This window comes from Sander lucioperca, chromosome 2 (assembly GCF_008315115.2).
Source record: "Sander lucioperca isolate FBNREF2018 chromosome 2, SLUC_FBN_1.2, whole genome shotgun sequence".
Lineage (NCBI taxonomy): Eukaryota > Metazoa > Chordata > Actinopteri > Perciformes > Percidae > Sander > Sander lucioperca.
In genome coordinates this window covers 19,093,799-19,117,725 of record NC_050174.1, presented here as the reverse complement: position 1 = coordinate 19,117,725, position 23,927 = coordinate 19,093,799, and the positions used below count along the sequence as shown (strand labels likewise).

General features: G+C 40.3%; 1 protein-coding gene across 7 annotated transcripts in view; it reads right to left on the bottom strand.

The window, feature by feature from the left end:
* Positions 1–23,927, bottom strand: part of LOC116062824 (potassium voltage-gated channel subfamily C member 1-like) — a 117,479-nt gene that overhangs the window by 45,634 nt on the left and 47,918 nt on the right. For 4 of the 7 annotated variants that reach the window (XM_035994598.1, XM_031317576.2, XM_035994607.1 and 1 more), the window contains exons 2-4: positions 17,839–17,970; positions 16,803–17,664; positions 13,002–13,211 (exon numbers count right to left, since the gene is read on the bottom strand). In XM_035994598.1, the coding sequence (XP_035850491.1) occupies positions 13,002–13,211; positions 16,803–17,664; positions 17,839–17,970 (1,204 nt within the window). Of the gene's footprint in view, positions 1–10,553; positions 10,756–11,601; positions 12,418–13,001; positions 13,212–14,603; positions 14,710–16,802; positions 17,665–17,838; positions 17,971–23,927 lie in introns of those variants that run through there. The other 3 variants (XM_031317583.2, XM_031317555.2, XM_035994611.1) reach the window with 3 other exon arrangements.

Genomic DNA, 23,927 nt, shown 5'->3' with positions numbered 1-23,927 from the left:
GAAGTAAAAAAAGAAATTCTACAAAGGGAGGGGAAAAGATCGATAAAGAATTCTGGCTTGCCCAGGGCTAGGCCAGCTCAGCGGCGTCTTCCTCATGGTCTTTCTCCCATCGCATCCCGCTGTCTCTCCTACCTACACCGGCCCCCGCACCCTGTCCCTCCTCCCCTTCTAACTGCCTGCTCAGACTATGCAGACAGTGATTTATTTTTGTGCAGTGATTTATTTTAGACAAAGAACATTTACATTTTACATTTTGGGTGGGAAAAGCCAGCAGGGCTTCCCGCATGCGCATGCACGATTCATTTTCAGTCTGGACGCGGAGGGGTTAACATTTCCTGCTCTGACTGCAGCTGGGAGGAACTGCTGTGCAAGGACTGGGCTGTGAGTGCTTTCAGATGGGGGAGGGGCCCAGGTTGAGAATAGTAAGAACAAGTCTCCAAAAGTCTACAATAACACCACAAAAAGTCGCTAGATTCATCGCTAGTCGCTTTTTAAAAAAGAAGTTGCTATGGGGGTCTGAAAAGTCGCTAAATCTAGCGACAAAGTCGCTAAGTTGGCAACACTGCACCTGTCTTAAAGGGGAAGGCTCGGCCAGTAACAATCATGTAAAAGGAGAATGGTGAAAGTTTTCTTTTCTATCGAGCAGCAAAAAAGTTTAAGCGTCAACATCGCAACGTCCTGCGAATGTGACTATCGCGCATGCGCACATGGCGATGTAGACGATGTAACAAAATATCATGCAGCCCTAGTAACGAGTAACGATGCAGCACAATTTATCGGAGTAAAAGTATTAAACTCATCAAAAATATGTACTGAAGTAAAATTGGAAGATAGAAAAAAATAATAGTCCAGTAGAGTACAGATACAGCTTTTAGAACTTAAGTACAGTAGTGAAGTAGTTCTACTTCGTTACTATACATCTCTGGTTAGCACTGCATAGTAATATAATATAGCAGCACTTTCTACAATCAAATATAGGTATAGATAAAGGCTTCTGAACCAAATACTACATAACCAGACATGTTTCAACAGTAATGTGACCTGAAATTAATAACATTGGGAGCCAAGATTACATCTTTCACATGTAGCTACATGTTAAAATCGCAGCACCTTAAATAACAAAAAACACTCCAGGCCTGCCTACCTGGAGCAGATGACCAATCATAGAAGCCGGAGAAGGCCGGCTTGGTGTTACGTGACACCGAGCCAAGAGTGGAAAAAACTGTTGAAATCTGAACGTTTTAGCTCACAGGGATTTCTCTGAAATACGTTTACATCATTATTTGAAGCTCTGGCCAAATCCGACATTATAACATTATAGATATTACAGAAAATATGGAAAAGCATAATAGTTCACCTCTAGCTAGCCACAGCTGATAAATCTGCCAGTAACTGTTGTCTATTGCTGTCTGAAATCAAAGACCCATTATTTCAAAAATTGCTAAGAATTTTGCTTGTAAATCTGCCACGTTATCACTGTAAACTGCATGTGTGTCGGGCAATTTTCACGTTAATCTCGATCGCTATAAATTTATGAGTACTGTCGATAGCAAAAAAAACTAACAGAATCGGTCCTAGCAAACTGGAGTTGCTGCAGCTAATGCCCATAGCTCCCAGTTAGCTAAAACGGCAGTTTTGGGGGCATATTCTAAAGAGTGCCTTTGTGCCTCTTAACAGACACAAAATGCAATTATAATGTCTGTGCAACATGAACAGGGCTTTTACGTGACAACAAGATGCGTTTTCAACTCAGACATCCTCCAACATCTCCTTCCTCCCCGCCTTCCTCGCCTGCCACGGCCGACAACAATACAATGAGCGCCCGCTTGTTTGGTGGATGTCCTCCAGAGGACAGGTCATGCCTTCGCGGCAAAAAATTGTAGTTTATTTCCCCCTCAAAAATAGGTAATTGAGCACTGTAGTGGTTATGACCATATCAGTGACTATGTAACTACATGGAAACAGGCCAAATTATGTCTGTGCCTTGTACAGTAATAGTGTTACAGAAGGCTAGCTGTAGTCTCGCACTGAAGTCCCGTGGGAATTCAGTTGTAGCAGGAAAAGGTAAACAGCAGTGTGCAGATCGGAGTGTAGTGTGTGAAGAGTGAAGAGCGGAGGTGTTCACAAGGGAGGAAGCTTGGAGTAACGTAACTATGGAGAATATAGAAGATATTGAACACATGGAAGAGGCTTCGAACCCGAGTACACAGACGAAGAACTAGCCTCACAAGAGTTGGAAAGAACGAGACAGACAAAGGGGCAACAGGCAGATGAAGCAGCTGCTCCAAGCGCGAGCTACAGCTAGCCTTCAGTAACTCTATTACTGTGCAAGCCACAGACATCATTTATTGCGTTTCCATGTAGTTACATAGTCACTGATATGGTCATAACCACTACAGTGCTCAATTACCTATTTTTGAGGGGGAAATAAACTACAATTTTTCGCCGCGAAGGCATGATCTGTCCTCTGGAGGACATCCACCAGACCAGTTGTATTGTTGTCGGCCGCGGCAGATGAGGAAGGCGGGGAGGAAGGAGAAGCAAGGATGCCGGTCGGGCCTGCTAGCCAGGCTAAGGAAACTATCATACAAATCGCTACTGCCTAGACTTCTACTCACCAACGCCAGATCGATCACACACAATAGATGAGCTACAAATACACACGGAACTGATGCATGATTATTATCACAGAAGCCTGGCTGAACACACTCCTGGACGGCAGCTAGCAGCTAGCAGGGCAAGCTAGTGGCAGGATGTCTGAGTTGAAAACGCATCTTGTTGTCACGTAAGAGCCCTGTTCATGTTGCACAGACATTATAATTGCATTTTGTGTCTGTTAAGCGGCACAAAGTCACTCTTTAGAATATGCCCCCAAAACTGCCGTTTTAGCTAACTGGCCGCTATGGGCATTAGCTGCAGCAGTTCCAGTTTGCTAGGACCGATTCTGTTTTTTTTTTTTGCTATCGACAGTACTCACAAATTTATAGCGATCAAGCTTAACGTAAAAATTGCCCGAAGTTCTCCTTTAAGTATAGTTTTAAATGTTCGACAAAAAACTCTATTGTGTTTTGTCAGACTTGCAGTGTTTCTGTATTTGCATGTTTTCCTATTTGTATGCAGGGAATGTGCTGTCAAAGTGATGAATGAGCTTACTAATTTGCTGGTGTTTTTCCATTGTTATGAGTTTGTTTGAATGTGTTTTCTTAAGTTAAAATACTCACTCTTACATGTTAACTGATTCACTGCTGCACATGGGTCTCTAAGGTAGCCATCCACAGATACTAAGGATTCACTGTGCCACATGTATGTTTAACATTAAAACATGATTTATAAAATCATGCCAACAATTATTAGGCTATTTTAATAGCTCAGTATTCTATGCAAAAAATGGTATGTATAAAGGCTTTAGGCCACCCTACATGTTATTGTAGGCCCAGTACACACACACACACACATATATATATATATATATATATATATATATATATATATATATATATATATATAAATATAATATGACAGTCACAATATTCCTGATGACAATTCTGGCTACCAAATCTAGATTCTTACTAGGCTACAAGGTTTTTAACTTCACATTTTCCACTCTACTGTTAACCATGAGTAACATAATCGATAAGTTTCACACTATCCTTGGTCAACATGATTCTCCTCCTGACACCATTGTGGCTCAACTGCTGTAGCAGTACTCAGGAAATAAAATAATGTGAGTGCAATACAACAGGCCTCAGGGGATTCTGACCAACAATTATGATTAAATACTAGCCTAAAGACCATCAATCATTGGAGAAAAGGAAAGTAAAAGAAAAACAGACTGAATGTAAGATAAACAGAATGAATGAAATCATCTGGTAAAAAGAGGGTATATTTAAGGTGGTATGAAATAGCATGTTGGTGGTAGAACTCAAGGAAGAGGGAATGAAAAGGGGTGGGGGGGGTTCTCCACTCTGTTATGGCGCAGCATATCTCCTTACATCAGTGAGCCTCTAAGTAAGATGCAAGAGTTAGTTCAGGCCAATGGTATCTGTCTGTCAATGAAAAGAATCAATACTATTTTTACTGAGGAAAAGGAGGAGGAGAACAGGGAGAAAAAGACAGAGAGAAAGGGAATTATGGGGGGAAAAAAACAAGGGGAGACAGGACAGCAGTCAGAGAGAGCATGAAATACAATGCAACGCAGTGATTAATGCAACATTTCATTCATCTATTCGACCTCCACCCACTCACTGATTAGGTTTCCCAATGAAAGGGGAGATAGACGTGTACAGTATCGTAATGCAGTGTGTTTGCTGCCTTTGGAAGTAATGCAGTCAGGAGGAGGGTGTAATGTGCAGTCTTGGCCTTTGGAGGCACTCACGACACTGCACCAATGTTTACTCCAGAGCTACCTCTCTGCAGGTTTTTTTTTCTTTTCTGAAAGTGAGCAGGCAGTGTTCTCTTTGCATTCTAGCAGGCAGGGCACTCTCTCTGATCATTTATCCGATTTTGTACTGAGACAGCGAGAAACCTTAACGAATTGCAGTCACACAAAGGCAGAGTTGTGGTGGGATTCTTTCTTGGAACAGGACAGTAAAGTGACTACAGGCATCAGCCAGACCATGTCTAAAGACAAAGGGTTTATGCCTTTTCTGAATGGCCACTGCTGCCAAACAAGAATGTAGTTATTGGGTGATTGTGCAAACACCTAGATTACATTCAATGAATGTTTTTTTGACAGCCAATGGCAATGTTTTTTTTTAAATTCTCTCTTTCCAAGGTTAGGGAAAGATTGTGGCATATGAGAATGCAGTTTTTCTTATATCTAGCACAGTGTTTTGAGGGTGAAAATTGTCCTGGCAGATAAAATAAACAACTTGAACAATGCAAACTTCTGAGGTAATAATCATGGCAATTACTTGCAGAAGACTGAGTGAACGCTAATCTCTGGGATCTATGTGGGGGAACCTGCTCATCCTTCTACCACTCAGCTACAATGTGCAAGTGTCTGTAAATAAATGAGTGTGTACACTTGTAGCAAACTTTACAATTATAAAAATACATTTGTAAAAAACTTTGTCCTCATGGTTAGTGCAAAAGTTCTAATAATGTATTAAGATTCATCCTGCTAAATAACAAGCAAAAAAGACAAAGTATGAGTAAATCACACATGTCAGCTTATACTGTGTTTGGCACTTTTCTTGTTTGTTTTAGATTATGTCCTTGTATGTTGTACATTGTCATCATTTACCTCACAGAAGGTTAGATTTGTGTCACTTCACTGCATGGTTAGTAAAATGCAGTCCACTGTATCAATATGAATCAATAATGCAATCAAACACCAAGCCCTGACCCAAAATGCCTTGCTGCACCCACTCCCAGAATTCCCCTGTCCACTGTTTCCGTAGCAACAGCGGGGAGATAGGGAGAAAGTGAGAGAGCGAGAATAAAAAGAGAGAGTAGAGGGATGGTGGGGTAATGATCAAAGGAAAGGAAAGTAAGACTGATTGATGATGAGGACTAATGAAATAAACAGAAATACTAAAGCAATGAGCTAAACAAAATCATTTAAAACACATCAGAACATTTCCATTACTAGATAGATAGATAGATAGATAGATAGATAGATAGATAGATAGATAGATAGCTTTCATAAAAAAAACCATGACAAAGCTACAAACCACGGGAATCCCTCTGGCAGGGGCGAAGCAAAGGTGGATGTTGAAGAGTTTTGCATTAATAGGGTTTTTTGTTACAGTGCTATCAGTTTTATCAGTCTCATTTCAGTCTTTTTTAACAAGTAGTAGCTTGCGCCCCTGCCCTATTGCTTGCTCATACAAAGGAACCAGAGCCAGGAAAAAAACAGAAGAGGAGCAAAAAAGTTGCACAGGAGGAAAAAGGGCTGTTACAGTGCGATGCTTTCCTTTTAGAATGCTTTCGTCTTTCGTTCTTCCCGCCCACTGCAACCATAGATCTGATAGAGTTGGGTTACAGTGACAGCAGTGACATTGCGATCTGTAAGTAATCCCATGCAAGTACAGCAAGATCTGTGATATTGTCAGCAAGAGGAAGGGAAGAAGGAAAGAGGAGTGTCATAGAGAGATTGGAAGAGAGCCCTGGTGGCACTTTTACAGCAAAAGCCTGGCGATCATCTTAAAATGTGTGTGATTGTGAATTCTTGAAGTGTGCTTGATTTATCTTGCCAAGAAACTTGACCAGTCGCAATGAGACGATAACTTAAGATAAATAAAGCATTACAGATTTTTCCTAGAGGTAGCAGCTAATAGACCCAATCACAATGTTTGTTTACAATAACTTCCAGGTAGAAAACTCCTGTATCCCGTACATACAATTTAACAGCACTAAGCAAAGGGGGACGAGGAATAAGTGGATATACTCTCATCTGATTCATCTAAAATACATGTGTGATGCTTTCATATGTCAACACTTTCACTAACGTTAGGTTGGAGACCTAATTTACCTGTTGGGCCACAGACTAAAGAACATGACACTACACAAAGTAGCAGTCAGTCCATCCAGCGATGAGTTTGTTGATTCCACATATCTCCGCAATTCAAATCAATAGTCAGATGTCTACCCGGAAGTTATTGTTGTGTTAGCGCAACGTCACAGTGATTCGGTCTATAGTTTTCCAGTGCATTTGAAGCTTTTAGAGCCAGAGGCCATTACAGCATAGCAAACAGTGCCACCACTATGCTTATCACCACAGCCCTTCAAAGTTGTTCTAATACTTACCTGAATGTGTCTTTTTGCAATTAGAGTTGTGTCTGTCTTTCTTTCTCCCGCTCATCTATCTGCTAGTCTGTCAAAGAACCTGATCGATCTTGTGTGTTTTTGTACTTGAAATGCAAACATTAGCGTTAGCTAATGTAAACCTTTGAAGCACTACAGCAGTCAGTGTTTCAGCCCAGCATGACAGAGAGTCACACACAGCTCAGCTACAAAATACATAGTTTTCATTTGAAAGTGCAATGGGAACTTTTTAAAGCACTTTTGTATATCAGTTATACAAAATAGTTCCCTGAAAGATCCAATCAGCCAGAGCCTTAATGCAATGGTTTGAGCCAATCAGTGCTCTCTGCTGGCTGATCTGTAAAAACTGACCTGAGCTCAGTTCCAGAGAAGAGGACAGAGGAAACCGACCAAACAACCAATCAGCAACTAGCTCTCACTAGCATGGCCGGCCAAGAAGCCAACCGGTGCGCAGCAGTCGCTTTCACTCTGGCACCTTTCACAAAACACGTTAAATTCAATCCCCATCTATTTTTTTTTTTTGTTGGGAAAAACTCACTCAGTATTTGGGTGAAAAATATTTCATTTTGATTCCCAATAATGTAATATTTGATTGATCTCACAAGGACAGTAAGTCCTAACTACACTGTACAGAGAGTAGTGTAGAGTTTGCAAGCCAAAGTAGTTCTGTCCACACATAAAGCAAAGTATGGAAAGACCAGGCACCCTCTCCCCAAAAGCAGTCTGGGAAGAAGACCTCCCTTGCCCATTTGGAACCAGGCTGACTTTTGGGCCAGAGTGCTTTCAGGTGGGGGGGGGTGATGCCCCCCTATCTGTTAAGTACCAGAGTGAGAAGAGACTGGATGAGAGGAGGAGAAGGAGGAGGAAGAGGAGGAGCAGGAGGAGGGGAAGACAGCTACACACAAAATACAGACACACAGAAGGGGACGGACATAGAGACAAAAACAAAGAAAGAAAAAATAGAGAAACAGACAGACAAACAGACAGATGGATAGTGTGACACAGACCAACAAGAGCCAACGTACAAACGCATGACCTGACACAACCTGGGGAAGGAGACAGTAACACAACAACAAAATAACAACAGCAACAGCACGCATCACACATGGACACGCACTGTGAACCTTAACCTTTTCCCCCACTCTGACCCCATGACCTGTTGTCCCTGCTGGTTACAACATACTGTAGGTGGAAAGAGGGAAGGCATATCTCTTTCAAACACACAGTAAACAGTACATAGAGGCATGCAGTTAGTCACAGTCATGCTCGCACACTCACACAGTGATGTTTTTGATTAATAAACACACTTATGGAACAAAAAATAAACGCTAAAATTTTATCTTCAGCAATCACAATATATTGTGCCTTTACAGAGAATATAATGTGTGACTATGGTATTATATTTGTGTCACATTTCTGAGCTTGATATAAGACATGAGCACAGAAATATAATTTTTCCAAGCACATAATAGAGAAATCATCATGCAGAGAATAATTGTGTTTGATCAGAAAAACTCCCTTCTGTGTTAATTAATGTATTTGTAATATTTGCATGTTTGCTATTGTCCACATCCAAATAAGCACACAACAGTAACCACTTTCTCTGTTTTACTAACTTGCCCTCTCAATTTAAATGTTCTGTTCACTCTCAAGTTTGTTTGCAAGCTTGTTTAACCTGACAGAGTGTTTTATTGAGCCACAATTTTAGCCAAGCATAGAATTAGAGGAGGTAATTTGTGATCGGCTGTTTTTGCCACCAATCAAATCGCTGGCAGGAACATCAGGATCAGGATCGGATTATCACCAGGGAAGTAAGGCTTGGTCACACCAGAAAGTGGCACAACAGAATTTATTTGTGCCTATATGGTTCAAGAAGCTTAATGATGTAGTGACTACTTGCAGAGCTAGGTAAACTGTATAGCTGTTGAGCTAAACATTAACTCAGTAGCCAGCCTAGTCAGTCACAATAGCTAATGATTCTGTGCTGTTGACATGCCAACATGACCAGGCCCATGGGAGAGCACTGAGAGAATGTAACTGGATGGAGCAGGCACACACGTAACTAGTTTATACAGTTTTGGTTGGATAAATAGTTAAACCTTTATAAATAATAATAATTTGATAATAATGACAAAAAGGTGATGATAATTTCTCGACAAAAAACATGCTTGTAAAAATTTTTTTTGACAGGACGTATTGCAGTATGTATTGCAGTGCTTATAATTAGCTGTGTGCTATATTAATTTGACAAGACTAGCATTAATGAAATGTAGCAATAGCAAGTGAGCTAATAATAGCTTAATGAACACCATTGATAATAAGCAGTGAAAATATATCCTACATACAGTAGACAGATGCACTCTTTTTATCATGTACATTATGCCAATTATTATAATAATCTCTTAATAGAGGATTAATTCCTATTAAATATGAACAAAATGTTAGTGTTGATTAAAAGTTGTTCCTTGTGAACCAAATAAAATGGACGTCAATGCTCAGGGGTCAAGCCTTTTGTAGTATATAGACAAAACACACACACACACACATGCATATGCCACCCCCCTCCCCCCCACCACACGCACACACACACACACACACACACACACACACACACACACACACACACACACTACATACCACTATTATTCACCTTATAATGCTGAACCACACTTAAAAGCTTTACAATAACAAGCAACCTGCATGCACCTTTATACATTCAACCTGTGTGTGTGTGTGTGTGTGTGTGTGTGTGTGTGTGTGTGTGTGTGTGTGTGTGTGTGTGATGTCTGTTGTGAGGCTTCAACAATAGTCTGGCCTGATCTTTATAATGTTTCTGGGGTGGGAACTCTTCTTTTCTACTTTGTCACTTGATCATGTGATTTTGGTATCTCTCTCTTGTCTTTTAATCTACTCCGCTTTACATCGTCATGTTGACTACCATGTAATGACTACCATGCCTAAAGGATATGTAGACCAGACGTTGCAAGAAAAAGACTAGGAGAATCATTAAAGATCCAAACCACCTTCAATAGCCTTTTCTCTCTGTTGAAGTCGGTAAGGAGGTACCGGATACAGGCCAGCATGGAATTACATTTCAGTGGAATTTTACCTCATACGATTTCATGTGACAAATAAAATGAATCTATTGATGTATTGATTGATTGATTGATATCTTATTTTGTGCATGTGCTGTATGTTCTATTCCCTCCTCTCAAATTCAACCATTGTTCTCTTCTGATTCCTAACGTATTGAATTAAATCAAATTGATTCAAATTGATTCAGCCATTAAGATATTATTACGCAATAACCAAGCATCTAGTTTGGTTTAGTCCAGTCTAATTGAATCTATTTTGGTCTATTCTTATCTAATGAAGTTTGGTTTAATTTGACCTATTTTAGTGCAGTCTAGTCTAAGAAAATGTAATCTATAGTCTAGTCTAGGAGGTTCATTCTAATTTTTATCCAATTCATTGTAATGTAATTAAGTCAGTCTAATCTAATTTAATGTAATCTATTTCAGTCTAATATAATATAATCTGGTAAAATCTAATCTAAATTAATTTAATATAATATAGTTTACTCTTACTGAATCTAGTCTAGTATAGTTTTATTAAGCCCATTCAAGTAAAGTTTGAATCTAATCTAATGTAGTTAAATCTATCCTGATCTATTTTATCTATTTTCATGTTCTGGTTTAATATAATCTCTAGTCTAGTTATATTTAAGTCTAATATAATTTTCTAATCAGTTTTACTATACCCTAATGAAGTGTAATCTAATCTAATCAGTTCAGTACAGTTTCCGAGTGAGTGGAGCTTGTATGACTGGCTGCTTTGTGCACTGTGTGGAAATGTTACCTCTGTGTTTCTATGGTTTGATCCAGGACGAGGTGGAGTTAACACTGAGCTCCTGCTGTAACAGAGGCCCCTCCGGCTTGTACCAATCCTCTCCCAGGGAGGATGTCACACTGCTGGACTCTGAGCCATCTGTGTGTGGGTATGTATTTTGCAGTGTTTGTGTTTGTGAGTCAGGGGAAATAGCATGTGTATAGAGGAGTGTATAGGGTTTTAAAGGTGAAAAGTCAGGGTTTATATTTGAAAACAAAATTCATTATTTTAGTGTTAGCAGGTCAAGGTGGCACAAGGCAAGATGGTAGCAGGAAAATGTAGAGGAAAAATGAATGGAAGTTGAGGAAAACCAAGAGGACAGACAGTGAACAGGGAAATGATGAAATTTGAAGGGAAAACGGAGGGAGAAGAAGAAGCAGTAGGAGAATAGGGTGAAGAAAAAATGGAAAGTCAAAGGAGGAGTTGGGCAAAAAAACAAATGTGAGAACAGAAATGAGGCACAATAGTGTGGGGAGGAGAGAGAGAGAGAGAGAGGGAGAATGAAGAGTTAATGAATTATAGCATAGAAAAGTGAGAAAAAGAAACTATGGAGTGACATAGAGTGACAGACTGAGAAAGAGAGAGACAGAGCACAACAATGAAGTAGCCTGATGTAATGACTGAGAACAGAGTGACAGTCATCTGATCTGGCTGTTCTGCCAGATCAGATTCAAAATACTGCACATTTATACAAGAAGAGTTTCATTTCAAAACAAGACATCCAGAAACAGACTTAAACATTTATAGCATTCAAATGTTGCAAAAAAAGTGCATGATGTTAGTACTTTAAAGGATGAGGCTGGAGATAGTTTGTATTTCTCTTATTGTCAAACAAATTCCATGAAAAGATCAGAATTAACAATGTATCTTGTGTGTGTGGGTGTGTATACAAAGCCTGATAGATCTTTTTCCTCAGTCTATTAAAATCACATCAATGAGCCACACTGTTGCACTGGGTGACATGTTCCTTCATTACCACAAAGTAGCATGTCACTGTAGTTTATTTTGAGTCAATCTTACATACATACCAAATGTGTACAAAACTGCCACTAAAAATAGTCAATTTCTGCCTGTTAGAGTAACGTCTGATAATAACAAAAGTATCCAACTGTTTTTAGAAATTGCTTAGCCTTTTTTAACAGCTCAGTGAGGCATTCTTATGAACAGCATTGCTTTAAGCTAAATGCTATATCAGCATGCTTTGATGAGGCCACCTTAGGTAAACATATGTAATTTAATCCATTTAAACAAACAACTGATGAGTCTTTGTTTCTTTCATGGGATTTGTTGAAAAAATAATATTGTAAAAAATAATAGTATAACATCAATGTTATCTGTATCCTAATACCTCTCTGTTTCAAACATTACATGTAACATTGTAATCCCAATAAAGGACAGTGTTTTGAAATGAAACAGTTTAGCTGTATGTACACAAAGAACTGTATCAGCTGATGAACATAACATAACATGTTATGTTAACATAGAATACAGCAGACACAGGTGACCAATGTTATCTTGCATGTAGTGCTGCTGAGTGACTGACTGTTGACCCACCTCAGTAAGGAATCATCTGCACAATCTGAATATTGCATTATTTGACCACAGTTCACAAAACAAGCTGTCATGAATACTTCTGCGTTACAGGACAGTAAATCCAATCCCTTTAACATCAGCAAATATGGCAGTGCTGCAGCAGCCTCTGCAGGACCTCTGCAGTACAGATGCAGGATAAGTGCATGAAGGGGACTTCTTCTACTACAGCTGTAGTTTAAAGGTGTAAATAAGAAGAATGGTTGGATTAAATATCAATGCCATTGATTGAGCATTGATATGTTATTTGTGCCACAGGAGCGAGCTATTCATGTTGAATGGTCGGAAGGCAGTGAGCCTAGTGGACATGCTGAGCTGTCACAAAATATGATAAAGGGGAGTGAGGGGAAATATAATATGTTGTGTGTTTATGTGTGTTGCTGAGTCTCAGTTTAAGCTTTGCATAAAGGCCTCGTAAGTACTTTTATTTTAAATTACAATTATTCGCTACATATTTTTACGTTGTCTGTATGGTGTGTGCTTTTGCGTTACTTTGGGGTCACAATACCATGAACACCTTTGTATTGTAAGGTGTTCCTATTATTTTGTCCTACACCTGTATGTATGTATATGTATGCTTGGAATATATGTGTCTGAATGTTACATGTTTTTTTGCACACTACACACACTGTCAGCACATATCAATCAGGACCATGCATCGAGCGACAGCCCACTGCTGTCACTCAAGTACTACCCTACCCCCGCTCCTCCTCCTCCCCCATCAATCCTCCTCCTCCCCCCCTCAGCCCTCCTACCTTTCCGAACGTTCCCGTCTGTCGTGCGCTGGAACTCCCCGGCGCTCAGCAGGAAGCAGGCCCGGTCATGCGGGTAGCGCTCACGGCTGGTCGTGGAGCCAAGGCCCCCGGTGGCCGGGCTACGCTCGTCCCCAAGGACCTGGTCAATGGTGGGGCAGTCCTCATTGGCCAGGGCTGCATTAGCTGCTGCATCACCATTCTGCTTGGAATCTGGGAGAAGGGAATGGAGAGATGGTAGGGATAAGAGTGGAGGTAAAGAAAAAGTAGTGGTAGAAACAGGCTCAAGGAGGAGGCAACAGATAAGAGAGAGGAGGGAAATTGAGAAAAGATGGGAAGGAGAGAGGAAAGGAAAGTCATGGTGAGAGGGTGAAGGTAAAGAGGAGAGGAAATATGGAGAGGACACGAAAGGAGTAAAGAAAAGAGGAAAGGATCAGAAAAAACGGTGCAAAAGAAATAAGGAGAGGAAAGCAGTCATGGAAAGGAAATAGGTGGAAATGGTGAGAGAGGAAATGAAACATGGAGGACAAGAAAGAAAAAAAGAATAGAGGAAGGAATCAAAGAAAAGATAAGAGGAAAAGAGTCATGGAAAGGAAATGGGAGAGGGTGAGAGAGGAGAGGATAGAAGAGGAGAGAAAACATGGAGAGGACATGAAAGGAAGAAAGAAAAAAGTATCAGAGAAATGAGGAGAAAAGAGGAAAGAAAAAAGAGACATGGAAAGGAAATGGGAGAAGAAGGTGAGAGAGGAGAAAATAGGAAACATGGAAAAGTATCAAGTAATATATAGTATACAATATCAAAAGAAGATAAAACAAAGAAGAAAACAGAAAAACAAGACAGAATGCAAAGTGATGTGAAAGAAGGATGGGGGAGTTGAGAGAGAGTGAGGAGGAGGAGGGGAGGTAGAAGAAGAATAGATTAATGGTTGGGAGAGGAGGAGTATGCAGGGGTGGACCCATTGAAAGAAACAGGGAAGGTAAGGTTGAGAGCATAAAAGCAATAAAAATGAAGAAAGGGAGATAAGAGCGGAGATGGTGAGGAGCGAGTCAGAGGAGGACAAGGAGAAGGGATTTGGAAATGAGATGAGAAACAAAAGTGGGAAAATGAGAGATGAGACAGAAATGGGAAGAAAAAATGATTAGGAGGTAAAAAGAAAATTAAAGAGGGTAAAGAGAGAATGGAGAAATGATAGAAGAGAGAGGGAAAGAGAAGGGGAGGTGTAGAGGAACGTTAGTGCCTTGTGATAGCTATCCTGATCACATGACCAACACACTGCAGCAGAGCAGGCTGCAGACACATACACACACACACTTCAGCACTGACCGAGAGGGACTAAACAGAGGAGAGGGAGAACATACAGTACAGCACTCACGCACAAACACACACACACACACACACACACACACACACACACACACACACACACACACACACACACACACACACCAACAACAAAAGGAGATGGCTACAGGGTGTGCAGTGTTTGTAGCTTTCAACACAGCTGTCAAATCTAATCTGATATGATTTACTGCTCAACAGTTACAGATACAGGCCAGAGGGGTGGACACACACACAGGACACACGTTTGCACACGATGAACTTGTAACAAGACTTAGGGTCGGGGGTTATTCTGGAAAAGAACGTGCTCGTACATGTTGTCCGACCACGTCAGAAATCAAAAGTGTTTTGTTGTTGTTCTGAACGGCCACACTGGAAAGAAAAAGTCAGCTGTCATAGAGATGAGATATTAAATATGGGATATGGGATGACAGTCTCTCCTGTAATAAAATGTTTTGGACACTCTTGGCTCTCCATACTGTCAAAATTCATAAAAGTTGATGTCAAAGATTTGATGTCAAAGATTTGATGTCAAAGATTTGATGTCAAAGTTCATCAAGTTAAACTACGCATAAAAATACTTTAGTTCACCCTGGGAGCGGAGGTTAACAGTTTGTTATGTTGAGATTAGCAGAAAAAAACATTGTGCCATTGAAGCTGTGGTTTGTTCAGGGAGACTTAATGGGCTCAATTGCATTTTCACATCTTTGCGAATTTCTAAACATACAAACATATCAACATCAATGCATGTGCAAATTGTAAGTGCTCAAACACAAACACAAACACATTCACTTACTCAGACTCACACAGACACACACACACACACGCAAACACACACAGATGCACGCACACGCACACGCACACGCACACGCACACGCACACGCACACGCACACGCACACGCACACGCACACACACACACACACACACACACACACACACACACACACACACACACACATACACACACACTGATTACATGTCAGTTCACACACTGTGGTGGCAAGCCAATCTCAAGGCTGTTCATAGTAAACCCTAAACCTTGTAAAGACACAACCTGAAACTCCATCACAATAAGTGTTTTTTTGTGAATGAGTGCAGATGATGGACAATTCAATTAAAAATAGCAGAGATGAGATGACTTAGATCAATGTTTGGACAGGCAGAACGTACTGTATATGTATATAGACCCAATCCAGGATTATCTGAACATGTCAGCCTTGGTGGTACAGCATCTGGCTGTGAGAGGGAAGAGATGGATTTGTCGGGAGAAAGTAATAAGCTTTCTTGTCCCATCGTAAATTAAAATCTATTTTAGTGTACTCCTCTCTAGGAAGAACGAGGACATGCAGCAAGTTATTTACAGCTTCAAAACCTGTTAGATACACACTGCTGCCATCAACTCAGTGCTTGGAATCTGACCTCTGGTCATCAGTTTGATTAGAAAGTGAGAAACGTGGACAGTTTTATATAATTATTTTTATTAAGGGGACTAAAGTGATTAACTTTCAAATTTGAAAACTCTTTAAGTAGGAAAGTACAAAAGAAAAGATGATATATGATACAAAAACAAATGCTTTCTCAACCAAGGCAAACCATGTGCAAAACAAAATACACAAACATGTCCCATGATGTCTACTGCGCAACCACAGGACACATGTTTCAACACTCTCAAATCAAATTCAAACCCGACTCTCACAATGGAATTCAAGGACTCTAAATGTCAGTGTTAAGGTGCTAAGATGTGATATTGGTTCAAATAACTGATTCAGAGGCCTCTGTTTCATTGACACGGTTCAAATTATTGTTTAAACAATTAACCAATTAACAGATTACTTGATTGAAAGGAGGCAAATATCTTGATAACTGCTTATTTGTTTAAGTCAATTATCAAGCAAAAACATCTATCTATAATCTGTTTCCAGCTTCTCAAATGTTAAGGATTTGCTGCTTTTCTCTGTTTCAGGTCATTGTTAATTGATTACTTTTGGGTTTTGAGCTGTTATTTGAAGATGTCACCTCAGACTTTGGTTATGGGCATTTATTCACTATTTTATGACAATGTATAGACTACTTTTAGTCTATTATAATCTATAAAATATAAAATAATCAAGAGTTTTAAGATTATCACACATATCCATCACAAGGTTTGATCCTGGGACAAAGACAACTGAGGGTATCAGTCAAGTTTTACTTGAGGTGAAATATTTGCACAGATCTGCTTTGTCCTCCATGAGCAAATCTGTTGTTAACCTATTCTCCTTGATTCAGTTGACTATATTTCATTTTAAAATGCTTGTGTGGCTGGGCCTTCACATTTGGATGCTGAACTTGAATTAAAAATATGATACTTTCAAGGCTTCTTTTCATTTTGAAAAACTTTACAGGGTTTGCTTTTTTCCCTCAAATCCACACACTTTATGGACTTTCGAGGCTCATTGAAACTCAGTTCTGTTCCAGCACTCACCTGCCCTGTTGATCTCGATGATCTCCTCCTGTGCCAGTGGGCAGTCTCCAGTACCCATCATGCTGCCTGATCCCACCATGCCTGGCCCAAGCACATTGCCCATCAGCCTGTGTGGCGAGGCGGTTGCCATGGCCAGGGCATCTGGCTTGCAGTAGTTTGGGCTGCCGGGCTGTGGCGCTCGGGGGATGTGCTTGTTCCTTTTCTTAGGGAGCTTCTGCTTTGCCATGGCAAGGGAGTAGTACATGCCGAAGTTGTTGACGATGACGGGCACAGGCATGGCGATGGTCAGCACACCAGCCAAGGCGCAGAGGGCACCCACCAGCATTCCTGACCATGTCTCAGGGTACATATCCCCATAGCCCAGCGTGGTCATGGTCACCACAGCCCACCAGAACCCGATGGGGATATTCTTAAAGTTGGTGTGGGCCGCAGCTGTCGGATCATCTGGGTCGGCACCGATACGTTCGGCATAGTAGATCATGGTAGCAAAGATGAGGACGCCCAGCGCCAGGAAGATGATAAGGAGTAGGAACTCATTGGTGCTCGCCCGCAGAGTGTGGCCCAGGACCCGTAAACCAACAAAGTGGCGAGTCAGCTTGAATATACGCAGGATACGGACAAAGCGCACCACACGCAGGAAGCTCAGCACGTCTTTGGCTGTTTTGGAGGAAAGGCCGCTCAGCGCCACCTCTAGGTAAAAGGGCACGATGGCCACAAAGTCTATGATGTTAAGGGCGCTGCGGAAGAACTCTGCCTTGTCAGGGCAGAAGATGACACGCGCCATCACCTCAATGGTGAACCAAATGACGCAGACGCCCTCAACATATGTCAGCCAGCCATCTGTGACTACCTCATAAACGATCTGCAGGGTAGGGGAAAAAACAAAGGGTTAGTTTATTTTTTAATGCCTTTACTCATTTATGTACTCTCAAATCTGCCAACTTATAGGACAGCAATACTAGATCGCTGCAGCTTCCCTTATACAGTTGCATTAACATCTCTAATACTAAAACAATTCACTAAAACTTCACTGTACCTCCTCATGCGTCACATTTCCAATTGTGACATTCTCTGTTTTGTTGTAGATGGTGTTGAAGGCTTGATGGGTCTCCAGGCAGAAGGTGGAGATGGAAAGGAGGATGAAGAAGAGCGAGCCAAACGCCACATACTGCAGAGAGAGAAACAGAGGGGGGTGTTACAATTTTACAATTTGCACATCAAGCATACATCATCTCCTTTAATTCCAGTAACACTAAAGAAAACTGTCACATCTGCACACCGACATTTTTCGGGCCCCTGGTTTAAGCCTTCGTCATTAGTATTTAGGTATTCATGTGTAATATGTGTAAAGCAGTGGTTATGCCAACAGACTGCATATAGGGGGCACCAATAACACACTGAAGAGAGTGGAGGAATGCTGTTAATCCAGTCCTGACTGCTGCAATCCCATTGATAACAGCAAAGTCAGAGACATAGAGGGAGGGAGGGAGGGAGGGTTGATGGATGGAGAGTGTAAAAGTAATGAGGTACACAGGGTATCTGTGTGTGTGTGTGTGTGTGTGTGTGTGTGTGTGTGTGTGTATGTGTGTGTGTGTGTGTGTGTGTGTGTGTGTGTGTGTGTGTGTGTTTGAAAGAGAGAAAGTGAAAACATAGATACACAGTAAAAAGAAAATAAATGGCTACATAGACAGTGGAGGAGTAAGGAGATGTATGCATTACTGTGAGCAAGAATATGAAAGCACACGTCATATATCATAGAATGTATGTAGATCTGCCACATGTAGGTTGAGCAGTCTTTTTTCTATCATCTATTTGTTGTAGACCACCAATAAATACACACGCTCATACACACTCCATAAACCTTGCAGCTGGCAAATCATTCATATATTTTATGTAACGTATTATCATTCATTTTCTGTACAGTGTACAGGCGTGTGAAATAAGATTTCGTTTTCTCTGCAGCATCCCCCTGCCCCCAACTATTCCTTTCCCTTCCATCTCTCTCTCTCTCTCTCTCTCTCTCTCTCTCTCTCTCTCTCTCTCTTTCTGTTCATCCCCCCACCTTCCTGTGCTCCATGCAGTGTGTGGATAGCAGTCGTCTTCCTAAATGCTGGGATAGATGTCAATGTTTGTTCACACACATGAACATTTTGTTTGACTTGTTTTCTAAACCCCCTTTCTTCCTTTTAACCCTGATGTTTGTTCTCCCCACTGCAGATGCTGAGCTGCCTAGATACTGACCACATCAATTTTTCACTATCAGTACATATTTTAGCTTCTTCTGAAACTTTGAAGCAAAGGTTGATGCGAAGAAGCAGCCCACCAAAGATAGTTGTGATATTATGGTGGGAAAAGCACAGTTACATATTTATGGAAACAAAACATGCAGTAAAAAACAAACTTGATATACTTATAAAGGTTATATGGCTAACATGAAGAGCATTATAAGCAGCATTCATCTTTTTTTTCTTCTTTGGTTTTCGTTTGTTTTGTGGCCGTCGGGTAAAAAAACTCCATAACAATCTTAAAATTATACTCGTTTGACATGTATCTTGTAGAGTTGATATGGTTAACATGTAAGCATACACTTCTGTAAACATATCCTGCAGACACAGAGCAACTTTAGCATTCATCGGAGTTGTGTTTGTGTCCTCATGATGAATGTCTGTCCAATATTCTCTCATTTTAAGCTGTTTTTGGTCTCCATTAACTCCTTAGAAAAATATCAGTCTATTTAGCTGCTAAATGCTTCACTATGTTTACCAGCTCGTCCCTAACTATGTCTGTGTGCTGGTGCTAAGACTGAACCAAAACCGTAAGTTGTGAGCCAGAAATACAAAACTTCCAACCGCAATATTCCACCAGGCACTACTGAACAGTTTTACTTAAAGTCCTCCTCCAGACACGTTTTAAAGTATGTAAATACTCTGCTTTAATTAATATTTTGTTTAGGCACATGAGGCACATCTACTCTTGAGAAATTCTGGATCTTGTCTCGAGCCCCACCCACCACCGCTGCGCTAGGTTAACCAGTGAAAGAGCAGTGTACATCGAGATGGCTAAAACATCGGAGAGATTCAGCCATACATGTTTGAGCCTTAAGGTTAAGACAGGAGGTGGAAGCGCCCGAAAGCACTCTGAAGCGCTGCCCGCTTCTTTACAGCGCCCATGTTAGCCAATTGGGCTGTTCAGACAGGACGCTCCGCGAGCTCAAGATCTGCAACTATAATTTTGCCGTCCTGTCTGAACCCAGCATCAGTCAAACCCAGAATCAGATAAGGAGTCAAAATCACCAGATGTATCAGAATGGTAGGTGTAGTTAGCATCTTTTTTGTTTATGTTGTTTGTTAGCTTGTTAGCTTTTAGCTGGCAGTGGCTGACAGCGACAATGGCCATGTGTATTCAGGTTTCTTTGTTGGCTTTGCTGTATTAGACAGTGATTGGTTTACGCATTAGTGACGTGCATAATCAAGCTTTCCCAAGACACATGTGAATCTCTGATTTTAGGGAAGTGCACAGGCATCTCCCCTTCAGGAGAGGAACGTGAAAGCATCTCTCTAGTCACAAGCTTTACACAGAGAAAAGTCAAGGTAAGACATTTAAAGGGACATAAACATAAATGGTAAATCAACTGCATTTATATAGCGCTTTTCTAGTCTAAGCGACCACTCAAAGTGCTTTACAATACAGGCACCATTTACCCCATTCACACACACATTCACATTCACAGCCGAGGCTAGCACACAAGGTGCCACCTGCTCATCAGATAAACATTTATGCACATTCACACACCAATGACACAGCCATCTGGAGCACTTTGGGGTTCAGTATCTTGCCCAAGGATACTTCGACATGTAGACTGCAGGGGCCAGGGATCGAACCGCCCGACTGCCAAATTGGCAGACGTCCGCTCTACCTCCTGTGCATACGTAATACGTCATAAGAAAAACACATTTTTGAGTGGAGGGGATCTTTAAAGAAATAGTTCAACATTTTAGGAAATACGCTTTTTACTTTTATTATCTCTTTTTGCAGAGAGTTAGAAGAGAAGATTGATATCCTATTCACGTCTGTACGGTTAATATACAGCTACAGCCAGCAGCTGGTTAGCTTAGCTTAATTTAGTATAAAGAAAGACTTGATACTGGAAACAGCTAAAACAGCCTGGCTTTGTCCAAAGGTAACAAAATTTAACAACCCCAAAGCTCACTAATTAACACATTATATCTTGTTTGTCGAAGCCTCCAATAGTAATAATAATAATAATAATAATAATAATATTTTATACATAAGATGCAGCTTAGAGTGTACTGAAATAAAAAGTAAAAGAGACGAAAAACAAAGTCGAAAATGAAAAATTTTAATATGTGAGGAAATTAAAAATTAAGTCTTCAGACGTATCACGCATTGAATATTATATAACATATACGCACGAGTGCAGGTTGTTTCACAGTTTATGTCCAGAAAAAAGGGCTCTCCATACTTCTTTGTCTTAACAGTCGGTACATTAAAGCTGTTTGTTGACCCAAGGCTGCAGCTAAGTAGTAGAGAGAGAGAAAGTCAACTAAGTGGGTGCTGATTCATTCTAAAAGAGACAGGCAGCCAGTGTGAAGATGTGATCTGTGTTCTCTTTTACCTGTTTTGGTTAGGACTCTGGCGGCTGCATTATGTGCCAGCTGAAGTATGTTCAGGTGCAAGATTTGGTCTGGCTTTTGTTATATATTGTAAGTCGAAAAATGTTTTTCTTTAAATTTAACTTGTGATCTATAATGGCACGCAAGCTTTTAGGCTCTCATTGAACCTGCTTTGCAAGTTGTAAGGCCCCATAACATTGTAATCTTCTTTCATCTTTAATCAGACTGTTAAAAAATTTAGACTATTAGGGTTGGTGGGTGCTACAGATAAATAAAATTGTGTCGTCTGTATAGCTATGAAATGTCACACGATGTTGATCAATAATTTAGCCACGTGGGAGCATGTAAAGTGAGAATTGACCCGATAAATTGGACATTTTGTCATAGCAGGAAAAGCACGGGTGTAACTAATAACATTAATGATGGCTCTGTTCCATCATTTATGTTATTAATTACACCGTAGTTGCACCCAAACCCAGAAACCTACTTATGAAGATATAAAACCAGTCAAGTATATACAGTTGTAAGTATGCTCTTAGTAAGTGTGTAATGTTTGTGTGTGTGTGTGTGTGTGTGTGTGTGTGTTTCAGGTCAGTGATGAAGACAGATAGATGAAGTCTTCCTCTAATCCTCAGGGAATACATCAAGTCCCACAGCTTATTATCATGGTCTAATTTAACACTGCTATCTAGAGCTGCCCTGGATACACACATACACACACACACACACACACACACACACACACACACACGTTCTTGAATGTTCAGGGTGTTGGAGGTATTAAAAGCAGATACAAAAGGATGCACAGCATAATTATCCCTTGTTTATTTTACAATTTGCTTTGGCAAGCTCCTTCTTTAACTGGATGCTGCACCTTTTAAATCTCAATCCTTTTTCGGTCGGTATCAAAATGAGTATAAATTGAATATAGGCTACATGTGACTTTGCTGCAATATTGCTTACCCTCTAAGTAATTTAAATGAAGTATTATTTGCAGTTTACTGATGCAGTGGAGTTACCTGTGCAGTCCTTGGAGTAATGGATATAAAATGGTATATGTCATTTTATAATACAGTATAAATAGATGGGAGAAAAACGTGCTCTGGTTTATTGGCATTTCTTTAAACCAATCATAATCGTCATGGGCGGCGCTAAGCTCCGCACAGAGCCGCTGCAAAATACCCTCGGGAAACTTGTTTTGGTGGAACGTATATGTTCAAAAGTTGTTTTAGTCGTGCAACAGAAAACTCAGATTGGACAGATAGTCTAGCTAGCTGTCTCAATCGTCGAAAAGACATGCATCCGGCGAAATTTCCTGCGGCACCGGCACAATGCAAGAAGTGGAACGTCGTGGACATAGACTACAACTAGATTGACCAAAAATGTTAAAATGCTAACATACTAACAATGACAATAGTAACACTCTGATGAAGCAGTTCTTTTAATAAATGGGTCCAGGTTTTGTCTCGTGCACATACACGCATGACAAGATAGACATTCCTGCCCAAAAGTCCATATTAAAGAACTAAAAGCTTTGTTTGTCCACGCTCTATAGAACGACACAAAGAAGCGTTTCCTAATCTGAAGCCCCTCTCGACAGGGCAAGATCATTTGTCTGTGCCTTTGCAGACTGTACCTACATCTGTTTGATGATGTGACAACACTTTGATTAAGGTATGGCACAAAAATAACTTGGTTAGGTTTAGGGAAGGATCATGGTTTGAGTAAAATAAGTGTTAAGTTAACCCTTGAGTTGTCTTCCCGTCAACCATGAAGTTGTTGTCTTTCCGGGTCAAAATTGAAAATAAACTTTTTTGGGGGCTTTATCTGATGGTTTTGTCCCTTTTTTGATGCTTTTAACGCTTTTTGAAACGTTTTTCTCAACGCTTCTTTAAATTCATGGTCAATAAACCTAATTTCTATGACATTTTAGCAATTTTTTTGTTAAAAAAAGCAGAAATTATGAATTATTTTGACTATGAGTTAAGATCAGAGGATATTGAGCGGATCAAAGACTGTCAAAGTTTAGTCAGGATACGGTTTTGAAACCATTTAAACATTCTTTTCAAATGCTATAAAATTAAATAAAAGACCCCAAATTTAATGGAAATATTCATAATTTTTTTTTAAATGTTGTATACAACAAACATCCATGCATCCATGTTATTTGTGGGCAATTTGTTTGAAAGAACCCATATTTCTGATGTTAAAAACTTTGAAAACGGGTCAAATTTGGCCCGAGGACAACACAAGGGTTAAGGTAAGGGAAACACAGTGTGGTTTGGGTTAACGGTTAGGGGACCTTTAATAATAGAGGTTGGAGAGTGATTGTCATAATGCTTTTTTTTTTTTTTATTGACTCGAGGTTGGAAATCAAACAGTGGTCCCTTGTGTTAAAGTCAGATGATTGGCTTTGCAAATGTTTTATTAGGATGGACATGTATTTAGCATATTAGGCCTCTGAGTCTGACTGGAAAGCCATCAGTTTTGC